The sequence below is a fragment of the Mycetomoellerius zeteki genome, unplaced genomic scaffold (assembly GCF_001594055.1).
Source record: "Mycetomoellerius zeteki isolate Tzet28-1 unplaced genomic scaffold, Tzet1.0 scaffold179, whole genome shotgun sequence".
NCBI classification, from domain to species: domain Eukaryota; kingdom Metazoa; phylum Arthropoda; class Insecta; order Hymenoptera; family Formicidae; genus Mycetomoellerius; species Mycetomoellerius zeteki.
The window spans coordinates 106,526-130,876 of NW_017256747.1; the positions used below are offsets into that span (position 1 = coordinate 106,526).

At 32.1% G+C, this 24,351-nt stretch overlaps 1 protein-coding gene across 4 annotated transcripts in view; it reads right to left on the reverse strand.

The window, feature by feature from the left end:
- The window catches only part of raskol (Ras GTPase-activating protein raskol), a 350,704-nt gene that overhangs the window by 90,859 nt on the left and 235,494 nt on the right, over positions 1–24,351 (reverse strand). The window contains exons 1-2 of one of the 4 annotated variants that reach the window (XM_018446325.1): positions 17,991–18,139; positions 6,455–6,517 (exon numbers count right to left, since the gene is read on the reverse strand). The exons of 2 other annotated variants lie outside the window; for them this stretch is intronic. In XM_018446325.1, the coding sequence (XP_018301827.1) occupies positions 6,455–6,517; positions 17,991–18,036 (109 nt within the window). In that variant the 5' untranslated portion in view covers positions 18,037–18,139. Of the gene's footprint in view, positions 1–6,454; positions 6,518–17,990; positions 18,140–20,751; positions 21,132–24,351 lie in introns of those variants that run through there. One more of the 4 variants, XM_018446326.1, reaches the window with a different exon arrangement.

Genomic DNA, 24,351 nt, shown 5'->3' on the forward strand with positions numbered 1-24,351 from the left:
AACTATCAGAATGGAATTCAAAATGGAAAAAGGAGAAAAAGAATACTCTTTTTTTAGAATAAGTTGAAGTAAAAAAGATGATGTGGAGATAGGGCGAGCGTGATAGATAAAGCAGAAGTTGAAGCGCGAGGTGCAGAGGTGGAAATCATGTCTGATCGGAAAATACAAGAATATTATCAGTAACGAGAAATCTTGTAAGAAAAACATGGATATCGCGTTAGCTGAACATGATATTCATGTTTTTCCTATAAACTACACGTGATATCTAACATATACAAAGTTCTCAAAAATAGAATAGAAAAAGATAATTGACAATGAATGTATAACGGTATTATAAAAGATTTTATAAAAAAATCTTTGCATAGGTATCTGTTCTCCTAACCTGTTCCATGTTCTCATCTCTTTTTCAAATGAGTATAATATGCCTATTCGATTATGTACAATATACCTTTAATTGATTTAAATCGTAATAATGATATCTAATTAACAATCAAATAATTAATAGCCAATATTTTTAATTCCCTTGATGTGAAATAAATGTTTATGATTTATGTATAAAAATAAATATTATTAAAAAATATAATGAATAAGTTTATTGAAAATAAAAAATATATATATAATGATTATTTCCAGTGTTAAAAATAAAGAACACAGAATTTCTAATTATATATATCAGGCCTGCAGCCGAGTTGCACATTTCGACCGATTTCGCCTATCGTCATCCCCACTCCTTTTGTTTCATAGCATTTAGACTGTGCGCGGAGACATAAAACTCGAACTCAGGGATGATATTGGCTACGTTTACACCGTGACTCAAGCAATAATGAATTAAATAATTCATGTACTTATATATGCGTATATCATACGTTTATACCTACATTTTTTATATATTTACACATCATTTATTTGTATTCTATCAAATCAAATATCGCAATTCGAGATTCAATGATATTTTCTGTCAACAGAAAAAGGGAATCGAAATATACTGCTACATCCCTGGGACAATGACACGAAGAAATAGTACGCAGAAAGGAACAACTAGCGAGAGAGAGCCAGCAACTCCAGAGTGCAGTCGACAGACAGAGAGTACGTGACTATGCAACCACAGAAGATGCTCAATTCTAGCAAGTTGAAATACAAGATAATACAACATATCGTCGCTATGCATCTCGGCTCCAAATAAAATCCAAACTGATAGTACGGAAAAGTCGCCATCATGTACGCTGGTAATTATCGTTACAAATCGAAGGGAGAGGATCAATTTGCAAGTGTAAAATCGTGTTGGCGACGGTCATTCAATTCGTTGTGTAATTTCTGTTATGTTACAACACTTTCTCTCTCTTTCTCAGCGCGATACATTGTGCATCGTGTTGTTCGTGACATTGCAGAATCTCATGCGGGCTTCTATATGTTTCGTAGCAAATTTTCTATTCTGCTGTCAATCAGTTATGTTGAAAAGTATGAAAAAATAAAAAAAACATGACGGGAGAGAAATATTATTATCAGATTAACAAAAGTATTACGCAATATTGTTTTTAATTATTTATCAATTAAATATAGATAAATAAAAAAATCATAAGTTTTCATCAAAATATAAACATTGATTGCAACAATATTGTTTTTTTAACAATACTGCAATATTCTCCAGGAAGGTTCTGTATCTTCATTAATCATATGCTTAGGTACACATCAGGCTATTTACGTAAACGAAGGAACAGCCTCTGCTGTGCACTCATAAATTAACTGCAAGTGGATAAATTTTTGTAGAATAAGACTACCGCGCCGTACAAGCCACTTAGCGCAAAATGGAAGAACTATGAGCATTTAGGCGGGATAATGTTACGTCGCCTTCTTGAAGATAGATGAAGGTTTGCCGGTAAGACGTGAGAAAGAAGTGAGATTTAAGAGTAGAGGTTTTCCACGGACGACGTGTTAACGCAATGAAATTAGCTCCAAGAGTACAAATGAATTAACACAACGTTATTTGTTAATGTTTTCTCTATTTGTTTTTAATAAGATAACATTTGCTACTGGGCTAGATATTAATGAAAAAAGAAATCTATAAGGCATAAACATTAAAAACAAAAAATTTTGAATGATTTTTCTAAATAATACATATTTTTCTTTTAGAAAGAATATATATAATTAGCAAAACAAAATGATGTTTATTTGACCTCTTCCACTTGTTAAGTCATTCATTAATCACCAAAAGCAAGTTAATTATAAAATGTAATCATTCAAGAAACCCATGTAACAGATTAACAATTTAAAAACTAATCTAAAAGCAATCATAAAAGATATCAGTTCGTAAAATATGGAAATTAACATGAGGAAGCTTTATGTGACAGTTTCCACTTTACTCACGTAGATTTTCGCAATTGTATGCGCATTGAAACCAAAGCAAATTACAGATATCAATAATACGGACCACCGGCGTGGATGCTCAGATAGAACAAAAAGCGAGTGCTTAATTTCTATACAAGGGGTGCTTAATGAATAACGAGAATCCCTCGAGATCGTTAAACAGGGAAGTACTTTCCGCAAAAGTCACGCGACGCTGCCAACTGATCGGTCAATTGTGCGAACATATGGGCAAGGATAGATCGCGGAAAGAGTTGGAATGACATAACACGTATATATGGGCGAAACACGAAAGAAGCAACTTTCAACGGACTTTGTAGAAATTAATTTGCTTGTGCGCACGAACGTGCGATGAGTTCCAAATCGAGGAGTACGGTATCACCTCGTACACGGTCAACGATCCAACGAATGGACGACCATATACGACGATCTGATCGTGATCTTCAAGTGCCTGCCTTGTAGGGGGTGTATGACCGTTAATAGAGTATACTATATGAGGATACACGCGTCGTAAGAATGTGAGAAGTTTGGCACGATACTTCGATCGTGATGGCATTGTCATCACGATACGCTACATTAATTACCAGTAATAATTAACGAAATCGCCTTATATACCTACTTCTTATAAAAAATCATTTCCGCCCATTATTTCGAAAAATCAAAAGAAACGATGTATTATTGAAATATTATTGCAAGAAATATTTTCTATAATTCCCAAGTTAAGAAATGCACTCTCTAAATCAGAATCAGTGGATAGTCACTAATTACCCAGTGGCATACTTGGCACTGATAATCAGTGAACTATAAAAGAATTGTATAACTAAAATACTGATATTTGCACGTTAATTTTAATCTTCCAATACTATATTCATTGAATTTAAGCACTAAACTAAGGTTAATTAGATCACATAATAAAGATTAGCTAGGTTAGGAATCTCACATTTAATTCACTGATTACCAGTGGCATACTTGGCACTGATATCAGTGATTATCCACTGATTCAGATTTAAAGAATAGTCATTATATAAACAATCTCAAAGAATTCTGCACTAATTGTGAAAAATTAATTAGGAAAAATTTGATCTTAATATTAAGTTGGTTTTCACCTCAGTTTTCACATATAATGTATTATAGTTCATAATAATAATCTGGTTATGAACATCAAATTCAATATAACAATTTTTGAGATGAGGTATATCAAAGAAAATGTGCTAGTAAAACTTGCGCTTTATAGTGTAACTAGCGAGGTTTTCATATATAGTAATATCGGAAATCCTTCGAAATGTCTCATTCAGTTCCATAATGTTTTTAATTAATTTAAAAAAAAACAGTATTGATACAGATTATACAAATGATTATTTTAATATGTTCCTACTTTCGACGGCACTCACATGCACATATGCGCTCACGGATAACATCGAGAGTAGGAATATCAAAATAATTATAATATTTTCTGTATCAATATTTTTCTTTCAAATTAATTGAACAATGATAGAATTGAATGAGGTATATCTCGAAGGATTTTCAGAACATATTAAGCTTTGCTAATTAATAATTATATAGTATAAAGCAAGTTTTACATCTTTGATACATCATATAATTCGAGAACATCCATCCATTATTGACATATCACATATCCATTATTGAATCTAATGTTTATAACATTTTTTTATATATAATTCATATACATATTCAGATTATGAACTATATTATACGTGAAAGTCAATTCAATTTATCGCGACTAAATTTTCGATGCAATTTTTAAATAGCTTATTGAGTTGTCCAAATTTGCAAAGATTAAAAACTCTTTCAGTGTGTTGATGATTCTTATTTTAAATATTATAATAAATTTCGTATTAATAAAGAAGTTTCTCTCCAATGTTTTAAATTTTAAGTACATGTCTCTGACATACATGGAGAAAATCAATTAAAATCAACATATTATCTAAATGTAATTTATTAAAATCTTTATAAAAAATAAAATTAATTATATATATACATATAATGCTGTTGATATTACGTGATGTAAATAGTTTAATTATAGAAGGTTTCTGTTTTAACTATCATCAACTCTTAGTTCTTACAGTTTCCAATATAATCCGTAGTTGACGCCACGTGCTGTCTCACAAACTCTCGTGTACCGATCCCAATGTCGATAAAGTCACATGCTGTGTCAGAATACAGCTTCTGACTTATTCAACACTTGATAATATAAATACTCTGATATAACATATCAGATAACGTGTAATATCTAATAGACGCCGTTATGATGTCTTTATGACATCTTTTGGACATGCATGTTGTAGGATAATTTTCTAACAGGTTCAAATTGCACACGATACATATCTCTTTGTGTATTATTATAAAGTATTTAATAAAACATAATGTTTTCTATTTTTCAGTCTTAAATATTTTGCAAAATACTTATTATATATGCAATATATTTTTTAAATCAGTCAGATTGATTAATTTCCAAGAGATTTTTATTAATTCGACGATAAACTTCGCGTGTGCAAATGTTATAAATACCTTGCTACCAGAGACTCGCCATTTATCTTCTGCGCCGAGAGACACTGCAGTAAAGTGAGCGGAAAAAATCTAATTCGACCACTCGACGAACAATTAAATTTTTATGGTGCGAATGAGAAAGGGCCAGGAAAGTAAAAATGCGTCAGCACGTTCCTACCCGTAAATTCCATTCCCGTGTCGCTGATACGAGTAACGAAATTGCGACGTGGAAAACGAAAAGTAAGAGAATTCGAAAAAAAGATATCAATTTTACGAGCGTAAAATTTAAGTCGTTCTTTTACGTCATTTTATAAAAAAAAAAACGTATCCAGCAAATACTGAAAACTTATATATTACAAAATAATTTTTATCAATAATATATTCTAATCAATAATTGTATATCAAGCCTATTCTTGTCTTTTAAAAATAGATTATGATATATAAAATAATGTACTATTTCATACTGATAACTAAGTATTGTTTTTATATTTAAACAATACCATTATTATTCGTTGATCGATGAATTAACAATCATGCATGAGAAAAAAGAATGTCAAGGCGTTTGCAAGCAATCAGTTGATTACCTAACGAATTAATTCTGTCATTATCTTCGCGCCTACGAGATTCCGACCTTGCGATCAATTTATCTTTGGTATGTCTATGGTTAACAATGCGCAATAAAGACAGTAGCGAGTCAAAGGTGGACGAGGCTCTCATTATCATTATACTTTCGCCCGATTGCTCGACGTTTCTCTTCTATCATCGTAATTGACGTCATTTTTTATTAAATGCATAACGTGATGTAACACGGATATGACATCAATCACTATAAGTATAATTAAATCAGAATTTTTCTCTTTGAGAATATTTATTGAATAACATTCTATTTTATAAAATTATCTCACAAATTATTATATTATATATCTACGTTATCGCTTTAAGTTCTGCTATTATACCTATTATAAAGATTTATTAAAAAGATATATTATATATTATTATAAGTGTAGCACTGAAGTCAGTGATAAAATACACTGATTCACTTTTAGACAGTAATTATAAAAGTTCTTGTTACTGACCGCACACCTCACGAGAAGTGATATTTCTGCGAATGCATTATGACATTTACTTGAATTAACACATTATCACGCATTTTTATGTTCAAGAGCGCTTATATTTAAAACATTATATTCTTCCTTTTCAAGTCGACGGAGACAAAGAGGCAAATATTCCTTGACGCAAATATGTACAATATGTACATAGCCGTTATTGTCAACGATTATTGTCATTCAATGAAAAGTATTGTTCTCCGTAGAAATTACAGAGGCGATAAGTGTAGGCTGTGCGTTAATGGCAAATTTAAGTGGGACGTTTGAATACTTTCGATCGATTAGCTCAATTAGGAGCATTATCGAGGTGTTAATAAAGAAAGAACTCTCTCATGTTTATATAACGAAAGATTTTAACTTTTAAATATATAATATTTTTTTCGGATATTTCGACTAGATAAGTTTCTTGAACGAAAGATTAAAAAGGGAGGAAAAACGAAATCTAATGGGAAAAAAATGTGCTATCGCTCGAGACTCACCTCGAACATTGCGGTCCCGTTCTAGTCGAACAGTTCTAGGTAAGGATCTGCTTTTAGACTCACCTGTAACAGAAAATGATCATGTTTATATTATTTGTGCTATTGCATTGAGACATTCAAAACTACAACAATTATTAGTTTTCTTAAAAATAATTTCATTATAAAAATCAATTCTTGATCCATTATGAAATTTTATAAATTATAATTATGCTTTTAAAAAAAGTTTGTATTTACGATGCTATATATTTAATCTTGTTAAGATAAAGGTCTGTCAAGATCATTGAACGTTACACATTGATAATGAGAAACACTCGAAAAATTTTTCATTCTTCTTAGCGATAGTAGAGAAACATCGATATTTTATCTTTAATCTTCTTCAAAGGTGTGTTTCTTGAACGCATTCAATTATAAATCTTTGTCAAAAATGTCAAACAATTCAATTTTCTTTATATGAGCTACAAATTTATATTATTATTATTAAAATATATTTAATAGGGTAAAATCACCTATTATGGGATAAGGCTCTTAATATGAGATAGCGGGGTTTCTGCTAAATTAATAAGCGCATGTGTTTGGTTCTATCATGAACTTTTTACTCTTAGTGTGAAATCTATTTCGTAGAAAATTCATTATTAGATCATGCGTGTAGTCGTTGCAAAAAAAGACTTTTGAAATTGGATGTTGTCAAATTTTATTAATCTTTAAATCTTGTTTTATTATATATATAAAAATAAATAGTGGATAATAAAGTCTGCATACCAGTGATAGAGTAAGATCGTATTGATAGGAAAACACGTGATATAATGATTTAAGTTTAACTGTAAAGATTAGATTTGGTGATCGTGAAATCGCAAAGCGTGGAAGTCGTAATATGAGATACTCAGGGTATTTCTAGCTAATATGAGAACATCTTCAAGAACCAATTCAATATCCCAAAGCACTGTCGAACGATATGTTAAAAATGACGATTTTATCATTGTTGAGATTTCTCACACACACTCACATATTATACACACACACATAAAAAAATTATATAATTATTATGCATAATATTCAAATTTTTTATCTTCCTATAATTTTATGTAATATAATAAAAGTGTATATATAAAAAGCTTATCTTTATTTTTTCAGTTAAGGAAACTCTTGTATCTCATATTAGAAACTTTTTTTTTGAATGATCAAAATCAGCATTTTTGATAAAAAAATTTCACATACAACAAAAGGTATAGCTATTATCGACTACTAACTTTTGATAAAGCATAAATTTCCCATAAATTTAACACAAAGATAGAAATTGAGATTACAAATTAAATAAATTACAAGCTTTTAAAAAAAAAAGTACTTCATAATAGGCGATTTTATCCCCTATTCACTTTTTTACGAGTTGTGTCTGTCATTTTGGTTCCTTGAAATTAATTAATGCTTTTCAACAATATAAATTAACATAAATTAAGTAGGTCTTATAAACGTTAAAGTCTGACTTGTCGCAGATTTTGAATGTCGATTTCGGAGGATTAATATCGATGTCGATATAAAGTATCGGCGACCCTATTCGCGACGAGAGAATGGCCAAAGTCGACTGCACGCATCCGCGATCACGGAACCAGAAGTCTGCCGCGTTCTGCCGCGTCGGTTCTGTTATGCGACTCCGTTTCGCGGCTTTTTCGCGAGGACAGCTTTTTCACGGCGCGTCGCACGGCCGTAATGGACGCCCCGATCGTATCCAAGAGAACACGCTCCAATTCTCTCCAGTTCCAGCAGCGCCAAGTGCGGCAGAGCGACAGGTAAGATGTCACATCCGCGCGCGCGAACGGACACTTTCGTCTAATTGCACGCGCCAAACAGTCGTGCTAATTACAGACCGCATCTTTTCTTTCTTTGAAACGTACTGAGTCGAGTAGGGGAGACTGGGGCCAGTTGTAACGGAAGTAAGTTGTAACAATGCGTATATCTTTTAAATGATAAGAGATACGACGATCATGTGAAGAACAAAAATACTCAGTATCGAGGCCTGCGTTTGCCTCATACCACCAATCGTGTGTGCGCCGCATGTAAAAGAAGTTATGTGTACTGTGTTCAGACAAGTCACGAAAGTGTAAATTTACAATGTTATACTTTTTTGCTTTAAACTTTCAAATAAAATGCTTTTTATAGTATTTTCATTTTATTATGTCTAAAATACAATTTCTCAAGCCATGTGTTTTTCTGATATTTTTAAGTAGTTCCAAACATATTATTTATGAAATAAGACTAATTGGTCTCATTACCAAAATTGAACATTTTTATGTTTTTAAGAAGTTTCTCTCAGTTAATTGTTAAATATATAAGAAAAACATTTAGTTTTTGTTTCAATTTTTAAAAAGAAAGTTTAACTTTCGTTTATTTATGAGGAGAAATAGTAGTATAAAGCTAAATAGTTGTTGCATCATGTGCATTAAAAGAAATAAACGTATATATGATAAATAAAGAAATATATGTATTTTTCTAAAAATTGGTACAACTGGCCCCAATCTCCCCTACATACGTGGTTCTCGAATAAGAGATAAGACGGAATCTTATTAAACAATACTTATTTCAAAATGTGGCATTCGTTAAAAAACGAAAGTTTCTTCAAAACTATAGCTGCATCGATATTGAAAAGATAAACATTGTAAAGAAAGAAGATCGCGAAATTTTATGGTAACCAATATATAATCCGACAAAAACGTTGTTTAAAGACAGCGTGGATAAGAGTATTATCTTGAGAGAAATTTTGAGAGAAATCTTACATTATTATAACAAATAAACACAAAGAAAAAATATAAAATATAATAAAGGTAACCTAATTGTTTCTGAAAATATAAAATAGTTGTTTCTGAATAGAGATTCATATAAAAAATAAATGTACCGTTAATAATTACTATACTTCATATTTTCTTTTTTCAAATAAACTTTCTGATTTTAATATTCATGTGTAATTCCATCGCAATTCGAGCAATGTATTTTCGTCAATACGCATCCACTAATTGTGAAAAACGTCGCGAATTATTGAGCAGAATTATTGAAGAAATTTTCTATAAAATAATGTGCAAAATGTTATGAAATTATCATCGTGTCATGTATCGTGCTATTATATAATAAATATCGGATATAATAAAACATTTGCGGGTGTTTCGAACGTAACGAAACAGTTGGCAGTTTTGTCTTTCTCAGTTTGAGACTAAATGCACGTCTCTCTTTTCTTTCTGTGCACGTTTCGACTCGAATCTAATTAAATATGCGAAAATACTTACATAACAATATCCGCGATTTAATAGGAAAGTAACAAAATAAGAAGAAATAGTTTTAGCAGAAATAATATATTTTAAGGGATCCTAAAGCCATTTGTATTACCGACTAAACCATATAGTTTTTATATAACAATTACTTTTTTCCTCTTTTACAGATTCGAAAATCCTTTCCCAAGATTAAAGTATACGCATTAAATATGTGTCTGTGAGGTAGAGTTTATGCCGAGAACGACAGAAAATTTCGAAACTGAGATTTTCTTTATCATTTCTTAGTCCAACATGAGCTGTCACATCGTGACAACATTTGCTTCATATAAAAGCTGTGTATAATCTGTACTTACGAAATAGTAGTTCACAGACTAGTAGTTCGTAAATACCTACAACGAAACAACGTGGAGTTCTTAAAATTGGACTTACAATTAGACGTCTATTAAACATTATCGTTATACGAAAATTTACGTGAATATGTGCGTGAAATATTGATGTAATAGTATGTAATGATGTGTCAATGACATGTAAATCGTCTGTGTGTGAGTGTTATTTACAATATGACTAATTATTCTTTACAATTCCCTTAAAACAATAGCGTAAAACGAGAGAGTATCTTATAATTAATAAGAATAATCTTTTCTTATTATAATTTTACTACTGGCAGTAATTATTAAGTACGACGATAATGGCAGAATATCGTGATGCGCACTAATGATAATTATCTCGCGTCTTGAAAAGAGAAATTTATGTAGTAATCCTGATTTACACAAATTGTGCGATTCGAGAAAATCATGGCTCTATAAATACTTGATCGTGCGTACATCCTGTTGCTGCTAACACTTTCGAAAGCAGCAGAATCAGTTTCGTTTATCGTAAGTATAAACGCCGGCGTTTGAAAAAAAAGGCAGAATGTTTTTCTTACTTTCTTGCACACCGCGGCAAATGATTGATCACCCGCCGTCGATGAACATATAACCATCATCCAAACCAGATTTACAACATTATCTATAATGTACGAGTGAGAGGATTTTAATTTCATCCGGAACGTCTGTTGCTAATGGTTGCTAAAGATGCATGGAACATGGAATACTCTAAGTCGTATATTTATTTTCGAAGCAAATAAATTTACTCTTGGGAATTTCGTGCAACTTCTTAGACTTCTCAATCTCGCGTAACAAGTTCCTTCTGCGGAGAAAGTACAAACAAGTTCATAGCTAAAATCATCTCTTTATTAACGTTTCATTCATTTGTCTCATAATTGCAGCACTAGTTATGATCTTGGAATCTAACTCTGGATTTACTAGGAAACACCAAGTGAAAGTATCGACTTTCTTAAAGAAATTAATATAAACATTCAAATAAAGAGACACAGAAAGAGAATACTACTAAGAAAAGTCGTATGAAATAAAGTTAATTACGTGCCATAAAGGTAACTATATTTTATATATTAATTATTATTTTGTAAAATATTAGATACACATAAATAAACACTAAAATATTTCAACAAAATGTTATATATTTATGTATTATAAATAAAGTTAAAATTCAGTTTATTTTATATGTAATTTAGTCTTATTGATCCAGTGATTTGTTAATTAATAATAATAATAAATATTCCACAATAATGAATGTAACCACAGAAAAATTAAATATTCATGTTTTTCATCAAGAGCAAATATTGTGTAAGATATTACCATTCGATTTGTATTACGTAAATGATTACAAAAGTTAATTATTGCATTTGTAATCGCCGGAGTAATTATAATGGCAATGAGAGAGAGAAGCATTTGATAGTAATAGTTGTTTTGCTCGATGAACACGATATCTTTTTTCTCGCAGAAGAGAAATCAAGAATAAAATTAATAGTGGTACCAGTGCACCGATATCCTCTAAAATTTCCACTTTTTTCGAATTGGATTGGATATTACAATTACACAGAAGAGGGGAAAAAAGTCTGGATGATAAAGTTGCACGTTTCATGCAAGCCAGGGAAATACGATCGAGGGTATCGGCCAGTCTGGCAAGGAATACATAGAGGACACTGCAGTTTCGATTTCTCTCCGGTGTAAATTCGAATGCCATTTTACGATCATTCTTACAATCGATTATGAGACGTTTGCGCGCGCAAAAGCGAAACGCAAAGGCGCTTGTGCAACTTCTTTTACGGTAGTTACTCGCGTAATCGTTCACGCCAAGAGAAGCGCATCAAAGATTTAGACGTCATAGAGCACGTTTATTCTAACGAGTAATTACTAAGTAATTACAGCGATAGTCGTCTTTTAAGGTGACCTTACATGATCAATAATACTATTAGTATTAACAAATACTGACATTATTACTGATCGTTTGCGGTTAATATTGATGGATTAAATTGACATAGAATACGGATGACAATCTGGATTTTGAATCTCAAATATCAATATCGCTTTACTAGAAACCATGTTACAGTATATCACAGTACAATAGATAATGTACGTAAAATTAAAGTGAACTATATTATCAATAATACTGATCGTGTAAAGTTGTAAAAATATTAAAAATGTTGAAGCAGACTGTCAGTGTATTACTGATTCAATACTACTGATCAATATTATTGACCATGTAGGGTCATCTTTACATGTAACATCACGGTTTGATCCAGTATTTCGTACAATATGTTCCTTATAATTTTCCTGAATAATATACATATAACACACCGCGGTAAATAATCCATCACCCTCGACAATAGAAATGTAACCATCATCAAAATCAGATTTACAATATTATCTATATGCATCCAGAGAAAGATTTCTTTCATTCAACGAAATGTTTCTTTGCTATACGGTTAAAGACAAAATTTCTTTGATTTGAACATAATTTTTTAAAATCAAATCAATTTTTTTAAAATGAAAGAAACCTTTCTCTGGGTGTGTACGAGTGAGAGAATTAAAAAAAAATTAATATAATATATATATATATTATATATATATTAATGCATCTGCAGATAAAACGCATAGTGTTTAAATCCAAACACGTAATGTTTTGACTATTTAAAAAGTTTAAAACTAAAACATCTTTAAGTGTTTAAAAAATGGAGTCAAGAATAAAACATTTTAATATCTTAAAATTAAACACTTCTTTTTTCAGTGTGTATCCATAATTTGAAATAAATTTTCTAAAATTTCTTAGTAAATCACTCACAAAAAATTCTTTTGATTGTGAGTAATTTGCTGAGAAATTTTAAAAAATTCATTTTAAATTATGGATATATACATTAATCACATTAATCTTTCTCGTACTTGCTTCGTAAATGACGCTGCTTACGTTTTGATTTGTAATTGCGAGAAAAGTTTCTTACACAATTACGGATAACAGCTATTCCTGCCTGTAGAATAAATGAAATCTAAGAAGAAGAAAGAATAAAGCAGGAAGAGAAAAAAATGTGTGAGATGAACCATTAAAATTTGCATTTTGTATTTATTTAACTACTAGCGCCATAAAATCTGCAATTTATATTTCAATTCGCCACAGAGCGAATGAAGCTATTGGCTTATTTATTATAAAACTAAATATAATTAATAATTATTATGGGTTTTTTGTTAAATTACGCTATTTGACAATAAAATATTTTCTGTTCATCTTTTAGTAATCCTTATAGGCAAATTCTCTGAGGATTCTAGCTAATGTGCAAATGATAATTAATAAATGTAAAATTTATTTAATACTGATCTAAAATATAATATTAATTTAAACAGCACAGAGTGATCTGGGAGATATTAGATGAAGATGGTCTATTTTAACACACTGCACTGTTTAAATTAATATCTCTTTCTCTCATCTCGTTTTTGTACACACATACACTTGCGTATACGTATAATACATTATAGTATAGTCCAATTACATTCACGCGTATTAATCATTAAAATAATCACACAGTATTTTATACGATACTCCCTTATCTTAATCAATCTTAATCGCGCACGAGGTGTTTTATTATTGTACATTATGATGTACAAATTATGATGAAAATTAACTGATACAAAATTGTATCATTCTCGATATCCACGCATATTGTTTCATTAGTAATGATTTAAATTCGAATATATCTCGCATCGTGTTTTGCTAATTCAAATATAATTTGCTCATTAGCATATATATTACTTTAATAACTAATCGATATAATAATAAAATATATAAATAATTTTATGAGAGTTAATTAATCGCATTAATTAATTCTGATAGTATAGTTATAATGTAAACATTAACTACTATCAATAAAAAATAATTATGTCTGCTATTTTCAAGCACTTGTCACATTTCGAGAAATATACAACGATACACGGAGTGGCACGCGCCGTTATCTCGTTCGAGTCTCACCTGCACGTGAATGCCTATACAGCGTACAACGGCCTTACTTTACTGCACAAACACCAAGGCCACGCATCAGTCAGTCAAGCTTTTCACAAAATTTGACGTTATTTTTTAAATAAATATACGTTAAACATTCTGTTTCAAATTAGTTACATGAACGGTAAAGCATGACTTCTCATTATTCGAGTAGTTTCCGATTCGGCAATCCATATACTTATATATTATTTCGTGTTATCAATCTCAAAACAAATTACATCTAATCAAAAGTTTAAATGATATGACATAAATGTCGCTGAGATACAAAAATTATTGTCCACAACTATGACGAAACAATAATTTATAATATTCACTCTCCACTATTTCGATTCCTGTTTCAGATGAATAAATATCTGCTTCGATAAACACAATTGTCGCTTCAATATATTTATTAAAATCTTACGATATATATATGTATCAGTTTTATTGTTCTTGAAACGAATTACAACAATTCTATACTCTCCCTTTCATACTCTTCCTTTTACTTAAGCAATCTCCAACTTTCCAATCAACCTCTTATAAAACAAGGCATACATATACGAGTTAAGATCAAATTTCGAAGCCACAAATGAATCAATTGCTCTCACGGAGCTACGCGTTATTTCTGAAATTTTATTAACGTGAGCTAATAATTGCTTACTGCATAATCGTGAGATACGATAGAGTTTCGTTTTCTGTTTTAAATTAATACATGTCGCGACTTCGTTCCAAGAAGTAATGCGATGACATATGAGGCGGCACATGCTCGTTTGAGTCTTGCTTCACGAATGACAAATCAACGGCCAACAGCCTTGCGTACGCTAAACACAAAAGCAAACATTGAAGCCATACATTGACTAATTTTATTACCACGAAATATGTAATATACTATGAAATAAAAATATATCATGTTCTTTACAGGTTTTAAGATGCTAGTAGCATCAAATCAAAGATCTAATTTTTGGGGAGTTATTATATAACATTTCAGATTGTATGTGTTGAAAAACTGAAAGTAATCAGCGCGCAGTCATTTCGGAGATAAATTTATTTAAAATACATGTATTTGAAATAAAATGCATATATATACGTATTAGTAACATTAACCTAACTTTGACCAAAAATAGCGCTTCTTTGTATATTTAAGCTATGTTTCAAAATTTACTGCCAGTGTTGAAAATGTATAGTACGCGTAATGTAAACTGTAGATTTTCGGTGCTGGTAGTGATTTTTGGAACACTGCAGCTTCAATCAATTTGGTAAAAGTTCCGATCAGGGGACCATCCACCCAACGACCTTGACCTTGACATATGTTATCAAGGTCATGATCCTGAGTGACCTCCAACAAATTTTAGCCGTTACTCAGGGTCATGACTTTGACAACATATGTCAAGGTCAAGGTCGTTGGGGAATCCCTTGATCAGAACTTTTACCGTCAATTTATTCAAATCAATAAATGGTCCTGTTTCTAATCTTAATATTGAAAAATGTCAAATATTCTATTTCTTGTATTTCAAATTAATTTTGCTAAATGAATTATGATAGCATATTTTGTGACTTTGTTTTGTGGAAATTCGTTAGCATCACCTAACTTTGTTTATTCGAGAGATTGTATTGAAATAAAAATATATATTGTTACTTCGATATTAATTGAAAGAGAATTTGTGTTTCGATAAAAAATTTCATTCTCTTGAAAAAAAGTCTCACTAAAGTGCCTCATAATATACTTCTTTATTTACCTTAATTTATTTATATCATTTTATACCGCAATCTAGTTGTAAAGTTGTAATTAAAGTGAGGCAGTGCGGAAAATGATGCTCGTTATGAAAATGAAATTTACCGTTATATTTTCGTACAATTTGTAAGCTATTTCATGAGACAACATTTTTGTGGAAATTATATTTTAATGTTTGACAATGCTACATCTCTGAAATCGTATAATTACGCTACGTACATACGCTGGGAGAGTACTCCCTTGGTTTTGTCATTTAAATTTTAATGCAACTGCACAGAGGCGGAATTATGATTAATTTAAATGCGTGAACTTTTGTATTTTACATTATGTCATTTATTGAACAGGGCGAATATTCCTGTTAATGCAATAATCTTTTTAATGATACCGACGTAGAGTGCCTTTGAAAATAGTATGGTACATGAATCAAAATGCATTATCTGACTGTTTGGACATAAAATCTCTGACCGTATGTGTGTGTGGAGAATGAAACAAGATAATACTGACATTTAGCAAGAAAGAAACAATCCGCGATATAAATTACTCGACAGAGAAAATTAACGGGATTTCCACCTCAAACGTTGTGTACATGTTAACGGGATAGTTTTTTTATTTTAACACACATATATATACGTATGTTTTCCCAATTTATACTAAAATGATAACAATAAAATTGCATTTGCTAATCGTGGAAGATTTGCTTCCTTATTTAAATAATGTTTGTTAATTGACGAAAGCGGCATTTTGATACAAGTTTCATGAAGATCAAACATATGTTTCAAGCGCTTTTATTGACTTGCTCTGAGAAAGACGATGCACCAGAATCGAGTTTGATACTTCAGAAGAGGCACCGCACAAAACACATATTGCGCGTATAACGGGTCATCTTTTTCCTCGGTGACGCTCGGCTTGGAAACAGACACAATATTGGACTGTTAACAATGTAGAGACTTGTGAGATATCAAAAAAAATAAAACATAAAAAAATACAAAAATTGAGGAGGGGACTCGATGTAAAAATATAAAAAATTTATAATTAAAGTTAAATTATAATTATAGTTAAAAATAAAATTAACAAATAAAGTACAACGTATTATTTTATTTGTGCGTCTACCACAAACGTGATTCTGTACTGTCAAATAATTTAGCACAGCCTTCATGTTGTGTGAGCTATAAGAGCTTTATCTAGCTTGTCAATGATATTCAACCTTTTTTAAGAATCATTTTCAGAGGACTATTTTCAGAAATAGGTAAAATTTTGCAAGCCGCATATGCCCGTATTCAGAACGCGCTTTTATCGATAAAAGCACACTTTTATCTCTAAAATTCTGTAATATGCGTGACGTAAAGTACAGTATTAAGCTAACATCGTTGTAAGCGCATTCTGAATACGGGCCATAATATTTATTTCGTTAACATAAAAATAGAAAAATTTTATATTTTTGGCTATAAAAGCCGGCAGATCACAAATAGTTCATAGAGCTGCAAGTTGAACATCACTGGTCTAGTGGAATACGAATTAGAAATCGCGTCTATGTAAATCAATTGTAAACGATTGCCTTTGAACTTGTTAGCGATTACTTATAAGTAATTTTTGGCAGTAAGAGCTTCTTTCATAAGATTTACGAGCATGTGCTATAACCTTACGGAGATTTATCATGTACGATATGATACACCTATTGTTATGAAATTGTTGATTGTGAAATTCCTAAAATTTGATGTATCAAAAATATGAAAAAAACTATTGTTTAATATCCACTGAAAAAACCTAGATAAAAAAGAACCTATTGATAAAATTAACATTCGATAAAACGATAAAACTTTAATTTCATTGCAGTACGTAATCATTATACAATTAATAATGTATTATAATACAATAGCTCCCGAGATACTATTTTGCATCGTTGCGTATCTAATATGCATATTTGCATTTATGATCATTTATGTTTGCAATTACATCGTATTGTTTCCTTGCGCCCATAAAAGCTTAAAAAATTTAATTGTAAAATCGTAATTTACTTTTCCCAAGTTTATTATACACTGTGTACTTCGTAAATTATATTCTATTTTATAAGGATATAATAGAATATAATTTACAAAATATCCGTATACCAGGCAAAAATAAATTAAGAATTAAAAAATATTGTTCCTTATAATTATAATTAAAAATAAAAGTATCGTACGTCTATGGCAGTTCCCGATATCCTGTGATACGTAGCGGATCCTCATGTCCACGATGTAGATTATTCGATACGTTGAGTCGTCCTTGAGTTATTATTAAGCCATTTATCTAATTGTAAGAATCATTGCGCGACTGAAGAATTTATTCTAGCATCATTCTTCTCGCTATTTGAATATTTCTTGCGATGACTCATCCTACCGTATCTTGGGTGTTGTTTCGTGAAGCATCGATTATGCCAAGGAAAAATATCGATAATTTCTTTTCTAAGTTTAAAAGAATGTTGAGAGGATGTAAATTACATGATGACGTTCGAATAACTTTCACCTTGCGGTCTTTCGATTTTCTATCAATTCTCGTTGGCAGAAAATATCTTTCTTGACATTAACGACCGCGGTAACGTTGACTATGCTCCTTATAGTAAAATGATTTTCATAGAAAGTCTTCCTCTTCACCTGATCGATAGTACCAATGAGCAAAAGTGTTCAGTTATTTTGCAATTCCTCGGTCAACGTATATTATATGATGTGACGTCTGCTAAATGTATGAATATATTATGTATAATGACTCGGGCAAGTAAAACATCTTGACACATCTTGTAGAAGTTGTGAGAACATACGTCATGAACACTTAACTGGCAGAATACTGTCATAGTCCGTGTTACTAAAATATGAATCACTTGTAACCTATACTTAGGCCCAATTTCACAATTCACTTTTAACTGAGATTCAACTTATTCATTGTCTCTTTCCAATTCTAGAATTAGAAAGAGATGAGAAACAAATTGAAACTGAGCCTTAATAGCATATATAATCTCTTGATTGACAGTCAGTCGCTCATATCCTCAGCAAGTTGCCAATGCATGCGTAATGGTCGTTCTGGTTGAGAGATATCATTATATGTATACCGTATCGAGTATACTGTTATCAACTTCCAGCTTTGATCATATTTCATTGCAATATGGTTATTGCAAAATGAAAAAAGAAATAATATATTTTTTTATAAATTTTGAAATATTAATTGCCTCTAAAAGTGAAAAACTGTCTTTTACAATACATAATTTTTAATATAATTCTTAACATATGTATATAAAAAATTATTATGTAAAAAGCATAAATCTGATATCTGGCGAGATAATATATATTCAAAATCACTTAATATTTTCTTTTATTCTCTTGATGCGTAATGGTCGATGTAAAGCGTGAATAGATCCATAAGAAAGATACGACACAACGACGCTTATAAAACTATAATTATCTTTTCGACAATTATTGTTTAAAAAAGATTGATAACAATTAATTTAAATAACTCGGAAAGAATCACTTATATCGATGGATACTTCAAATGTATAACGTTCTCTGATCAATCATCTTGAAAGATCGAAAACATTTCTGCACTTGCAACGGAATGACGTAAGAAATTAACGTTACTTTATTCACTGTTCACGTATTCACAAATAATTTATTCGTCTCACATTCGCGGCAAATTTTTTCGACGGCGATCGAAGTATCGCATTGAGGATCCGAGACATTGGATCGACTCACAGTCACCGAGAGTCCTCTCAGCCGATTCGAGACAGTGAACACGATACAGTCGGGAATGGACTGCCGCGAACGGAGGCTGCGTATGAAAGTAAATATTAACGTGGTCTCTCCCTCGCTTACACTTACTCGTCGCCGACGTGTGGTGTGCGATCGTGATCGTGAGTATCAACACGAGCATGCCACTCTCGTGAATAACGTGTCACATGGATGAACTCATGAGCGCGGGTATGCGAGTCAATACGTGTCATCTGTTTAGTATCAATCGCGGTATGCGTATTTCCGTTCCTTTTACGATGCGAGAACAGACGCGATAGACAGTCATATGTCTGGTAATCGTTGTCTCGAAAACAGTCTGGAGTTTCAGCGTTCCAAAGTCTAAATTTTCGTAAATTTAATAACGTTTTAAAGTATTCGTTTATTTGTGCAGAAAAAGGAGGGTATATTTAATTCAAATCAAAATATGTGTGTGTGTGTGTTACATCTGAATATACATTTAAAATAAATAGGTATTTTTAGAAAATAAAAAAGTAGTGCATAAAATAATTAGAAATTAAAATTAACTTTTAATTATGTTTTTGTTTATATGCCAGGATTTTCGGTTAAATAACAGATAAAACTTTCAAAAATTTTGAGCAAATAATTATAATACGTAACTTTTTTTCTTTAAAAAAAAGTTTTCCTCGTGATTTAAATATGAAAAATAATCGAATAAAAAAGATTCAATAATTTGACAATGTATAGAATTGACTGAAAAAGAAATACAAGACCGACGGTTTAATTAAATAATTTTAAAATTACCTGGGAATTATTCGAGTTTTCTTTTGTATCGCGCGAGGCGTCGGTTATTGGAAAAGATAAGTGCGACTTTAACGAGCGTAGGCACGCAATATTGCGTAGGACTCACCTACTACGTATTTATTAATCGTGTACGTCATTATCCTACGCACCCCCGGATCGTTCGGCACCATAAAAAGTATTGTAGAAGTAAATGTTTTCGAACACGTTTACTTTCCGCGATATTTTAATTTCATGTACAAAAATCGACGCAATTTGAACATAACTGCTATATTATCGTTACTTAAAACTTCGATAAACATCTGTCATTACATCTATCTGAAATATCCCCTTCAATAACATAACGATATCGCAATTATTGTATCGGCGATTACTCGCGATTCGCTTACGGCGAACGTGCAGCATGCAACTCCGTATTTTAGATACCTGATTCAAGGTCGTCCTGGTCGGCTCCGCGAAGGCAGGAGTGAAAACTGCGAGACAGTCGGCGACCGCCAGGTGAGGTACCTTCCGTCGAGACGCCGTGCATCCTTGATAGATAAACGTGTGTACTCGGCGTCGTTGCAAAGTTCTTCTCAAGTTTAAGTAGAGTCAGGATGAGGCGAACGGGACCGCGTCATATCTTTTTTTTTTCCCCTCTCAGTGACTTAAGCCGCGAATAATAACGGGAACCGAATAATTAAGCACTAATTAACTGTTAATGCGCACACACATCACGCATACGATATCACATGCGTATAGGTGCGAGGGTGTAGGTCGCGGGTAATCTGTTCGCTATTGCGCTTCTCCTCTTCGCTCTAGTTCACCTGGAAAGAAAATCCAACGGTTCGATCGTCGTCGATACGACGCAGATCAATATATGGCAGACGTTCTCCAAAATAACGAAATGTGACCCATGATCCAAGTTCTGGGGAAATCTAAAGAAATTGATGGGATGACAACCGAGGCAATCGGGTATCTACGATCAATCTATCATCAATTTCAACGGCATCGCAGGCTATTTGTTTTGTTCCTGTTTCGTTCTCGGAAACCTCGCCACGAAGGGACTATTTGTTCACCAGACGTGATCTCTCCCTCCCCGCCTCTCTTTTTCTCTGTGATGGTATTAATCAACTTGAAAAATATGTGCCTGCCTAGTCCGCAATACACCAGCCGAACATTTTCGTTTGCCGTATCAGCCGAGTACGGTGATGCGAGAAATGAAACCTTTCCTATATATCGTACGCTCCCGGAAAATAACTTCAGCCACCGTGACGACGACGTATAAATCACTATACATTCGCACGTAATTCGCAATCCGTCTAGTATAATGATGTTGCGCAACATCGCGGACTTGTGGGCTGACGAAAGTTGCCTTCGTGTCGAAGTGTATCCAAAAGCGGCTAATGGCCCTCTATTTTTTCAAAAACTCATGTCTCGCACGACATACAGATAATGTCCCGTAAATTATAGTCACGTGTCTAATGCCGGATTGTGTTAGGTAACAACAATTTATAGGTATGAATTTAAGTTATTTGCGACAGACATGCGCGATGACTTTAACTTGTTCATTCCTAAACGCGAACGTCCGCGTTATATAATCTAGTTTTTATTCGCGAGCAATACTAATATCTCGGGGCTATTGACTGATGTCATTCTAGGATTTGGAAGAATATTTTAATCATGTAAGATAAATAGATTTGTAATAGATACTTGAATGTATAATCTTCTAAATGTAGTGTTTTGTTCTATAGATAGAAAGCTTCTTTGATTAAATTTATTTAAAATAGCTATATTTTTCATGCACATATAAGTTAAAAGAGTTTATATTTCTTTTATAACATATAAGATTTGTTAAATTTTATTAATTTTAGTCATGTAAATATTTTAATTGCGCTCATAAATATCAGATTTACACAAAAATCTTAAACGATTTATAAAATTTGTAGTTCAATCTTTAAGTTAAGAAAATAAGAAACTACACTAGAAAAAGAGTTCGGTTGCGTTAATTAGAATTCTGATTGAAAATGGACAAATCAGAATTTTCTCATTGAATCTATTATAATTTTAATTCAGATAAACAAAATTCTGATTAATATAATCAGAATGTTCTTGTTTACTTATTTTCAATCAGCAATTTTTCTCAGTGTACAATTAGGAATACAATTAGAAATCCTTGATGCAGATTTAATTGGTTATTTTAAAAGCATTAAAAAGCGCGATTGATCGATGCATAATTTATATCGAGCATGTAGGTGCGTGTGAGCAGATGTAGGCGTGGTTTTAAGTAGGACAGTATAGATGTGTAATTAAAAATATTTGTACGCGCGCGCGCGTGGAAAGACAGAGCGGTATTTTAATTTCGACTGAATACCGCCGATACAAATGAGGATCGCATTCCCGAGCCCAAACAGGTAGTTCGCACGATGAACTCCTAATCGATCACCAAGAGAGAGTACAGTCGACAAGATGAGTCAATTAATTAAAAAGATTGACGAAAGATCTCGCTATTGCAAAAATATTATTGAGATATTATTTGTACTTTATTGCTATGAGAATGTGATCGTTACATACAGCGCTCGGATAAATAATGTTGCTTTTATTTATCTTTTTATTCAATTAATCGCGTACGTCAATTCTTTGTCAATATACATAGGTCGTCTGAAAAGTTTTGAGCCTCAACATGAAGATGGCATTACAAAACAATTTGGCTCGTCAAAACAATTTTGGTACTATAATCGTACATACTTTGAAAGGTACCTGCAAAAATCGTAGCTACTTCCGGCGCTTAGTTGTTGTTTGACAGTCATTTGTGCCAGTCAATGTCAATGTTTTTGTAAAAATGAAAAAAATCGAATATCAGCAGCCGCCATGATAAAAATTCATGAATTGTGGTTCGAATTAATTGATCATTCACCGTATTTACCAGATCTGGCCCCCCAGCGACTTTTTTCTGTTTCCTAGGCTCAAAGTTTGGCTCGGAGGACAGAAATTTTCATCGAACGAGGTCATCGCATCCGTAGACGCCTATTTTGCAAAGCAAGACGCTCAGTATTATTTGAATGGATTAAAGGGGTGGGAGCATCGCTGGAAAAAATGTATCGACTTAAAAGGAGACTATGTGGAAAAATAAAATTGAATTTAACCAAAAAATTACTTGTTTCTATGTTAGGCTCAAAACTTTTCAGACGACCCTCGTATTTCAATTAATGTATCAAAAGTGCTACGAGTTACACAAAGCAGAATTCAAACCAGTTTGAACGCAATTAAAAGCGCAAAAAGCGTAATTAAGTCATGAAGATGCAACCCTCATTTGTACAATGTCTAACATTTTGCTCAATGTAGAAGAAATTCGATATATTTATTTAATCGCAAGCGCACTCGCGCTTCTAATTTTTTTTTCCGCGATTAAAATGCTAACGGTGAGGAGGAAGCACGAGTTTCAAAGATTCGTCCGTGAATCCGCGAATTTATCGCGCGAGTTATCCTGTTTTCATAACTCTGATGGCCATGAAGCGTAAAGGAGCTAGCGATTAGGGGGCCCCGATATTACGTCGCGAATATGATATTCGTTATAACCACCTGTTGATCGTAAACTATAGTTTCCGCAGCGCGACGATACGGCGCGCGGCTAGCGAATCCTTAAAGAACGGATCGGCGATGCTTCATTTCGCGGAGCTAATTAACGATCTGAGCGTTCATGGTAAATTAAATATTAATCAGATAGTTTAAAAACCGTCATAATAGTAATGAATAGTAACGCGCGAATAGCCGTGTGTGAATAATCCGGGAAAATCATAATCGCGAAAAATTGCACACTATGATTTACGACGTATTAACGTGGAATATCGGATCGGACAAACCATTGAAAAAATATTTTCCTCTCTTCTAAGTTTTTAGATTATAACTCCGGTATATACGCCGCACCTAACAAAAACTTAATTTATTAAGTATTATTTACAATGTTTAAAATAAACGAACTATATCAGTAAAAACTGTGTACTACTATGAAAAAAATATTAGAAATCCGAAATATACTTATTTTTC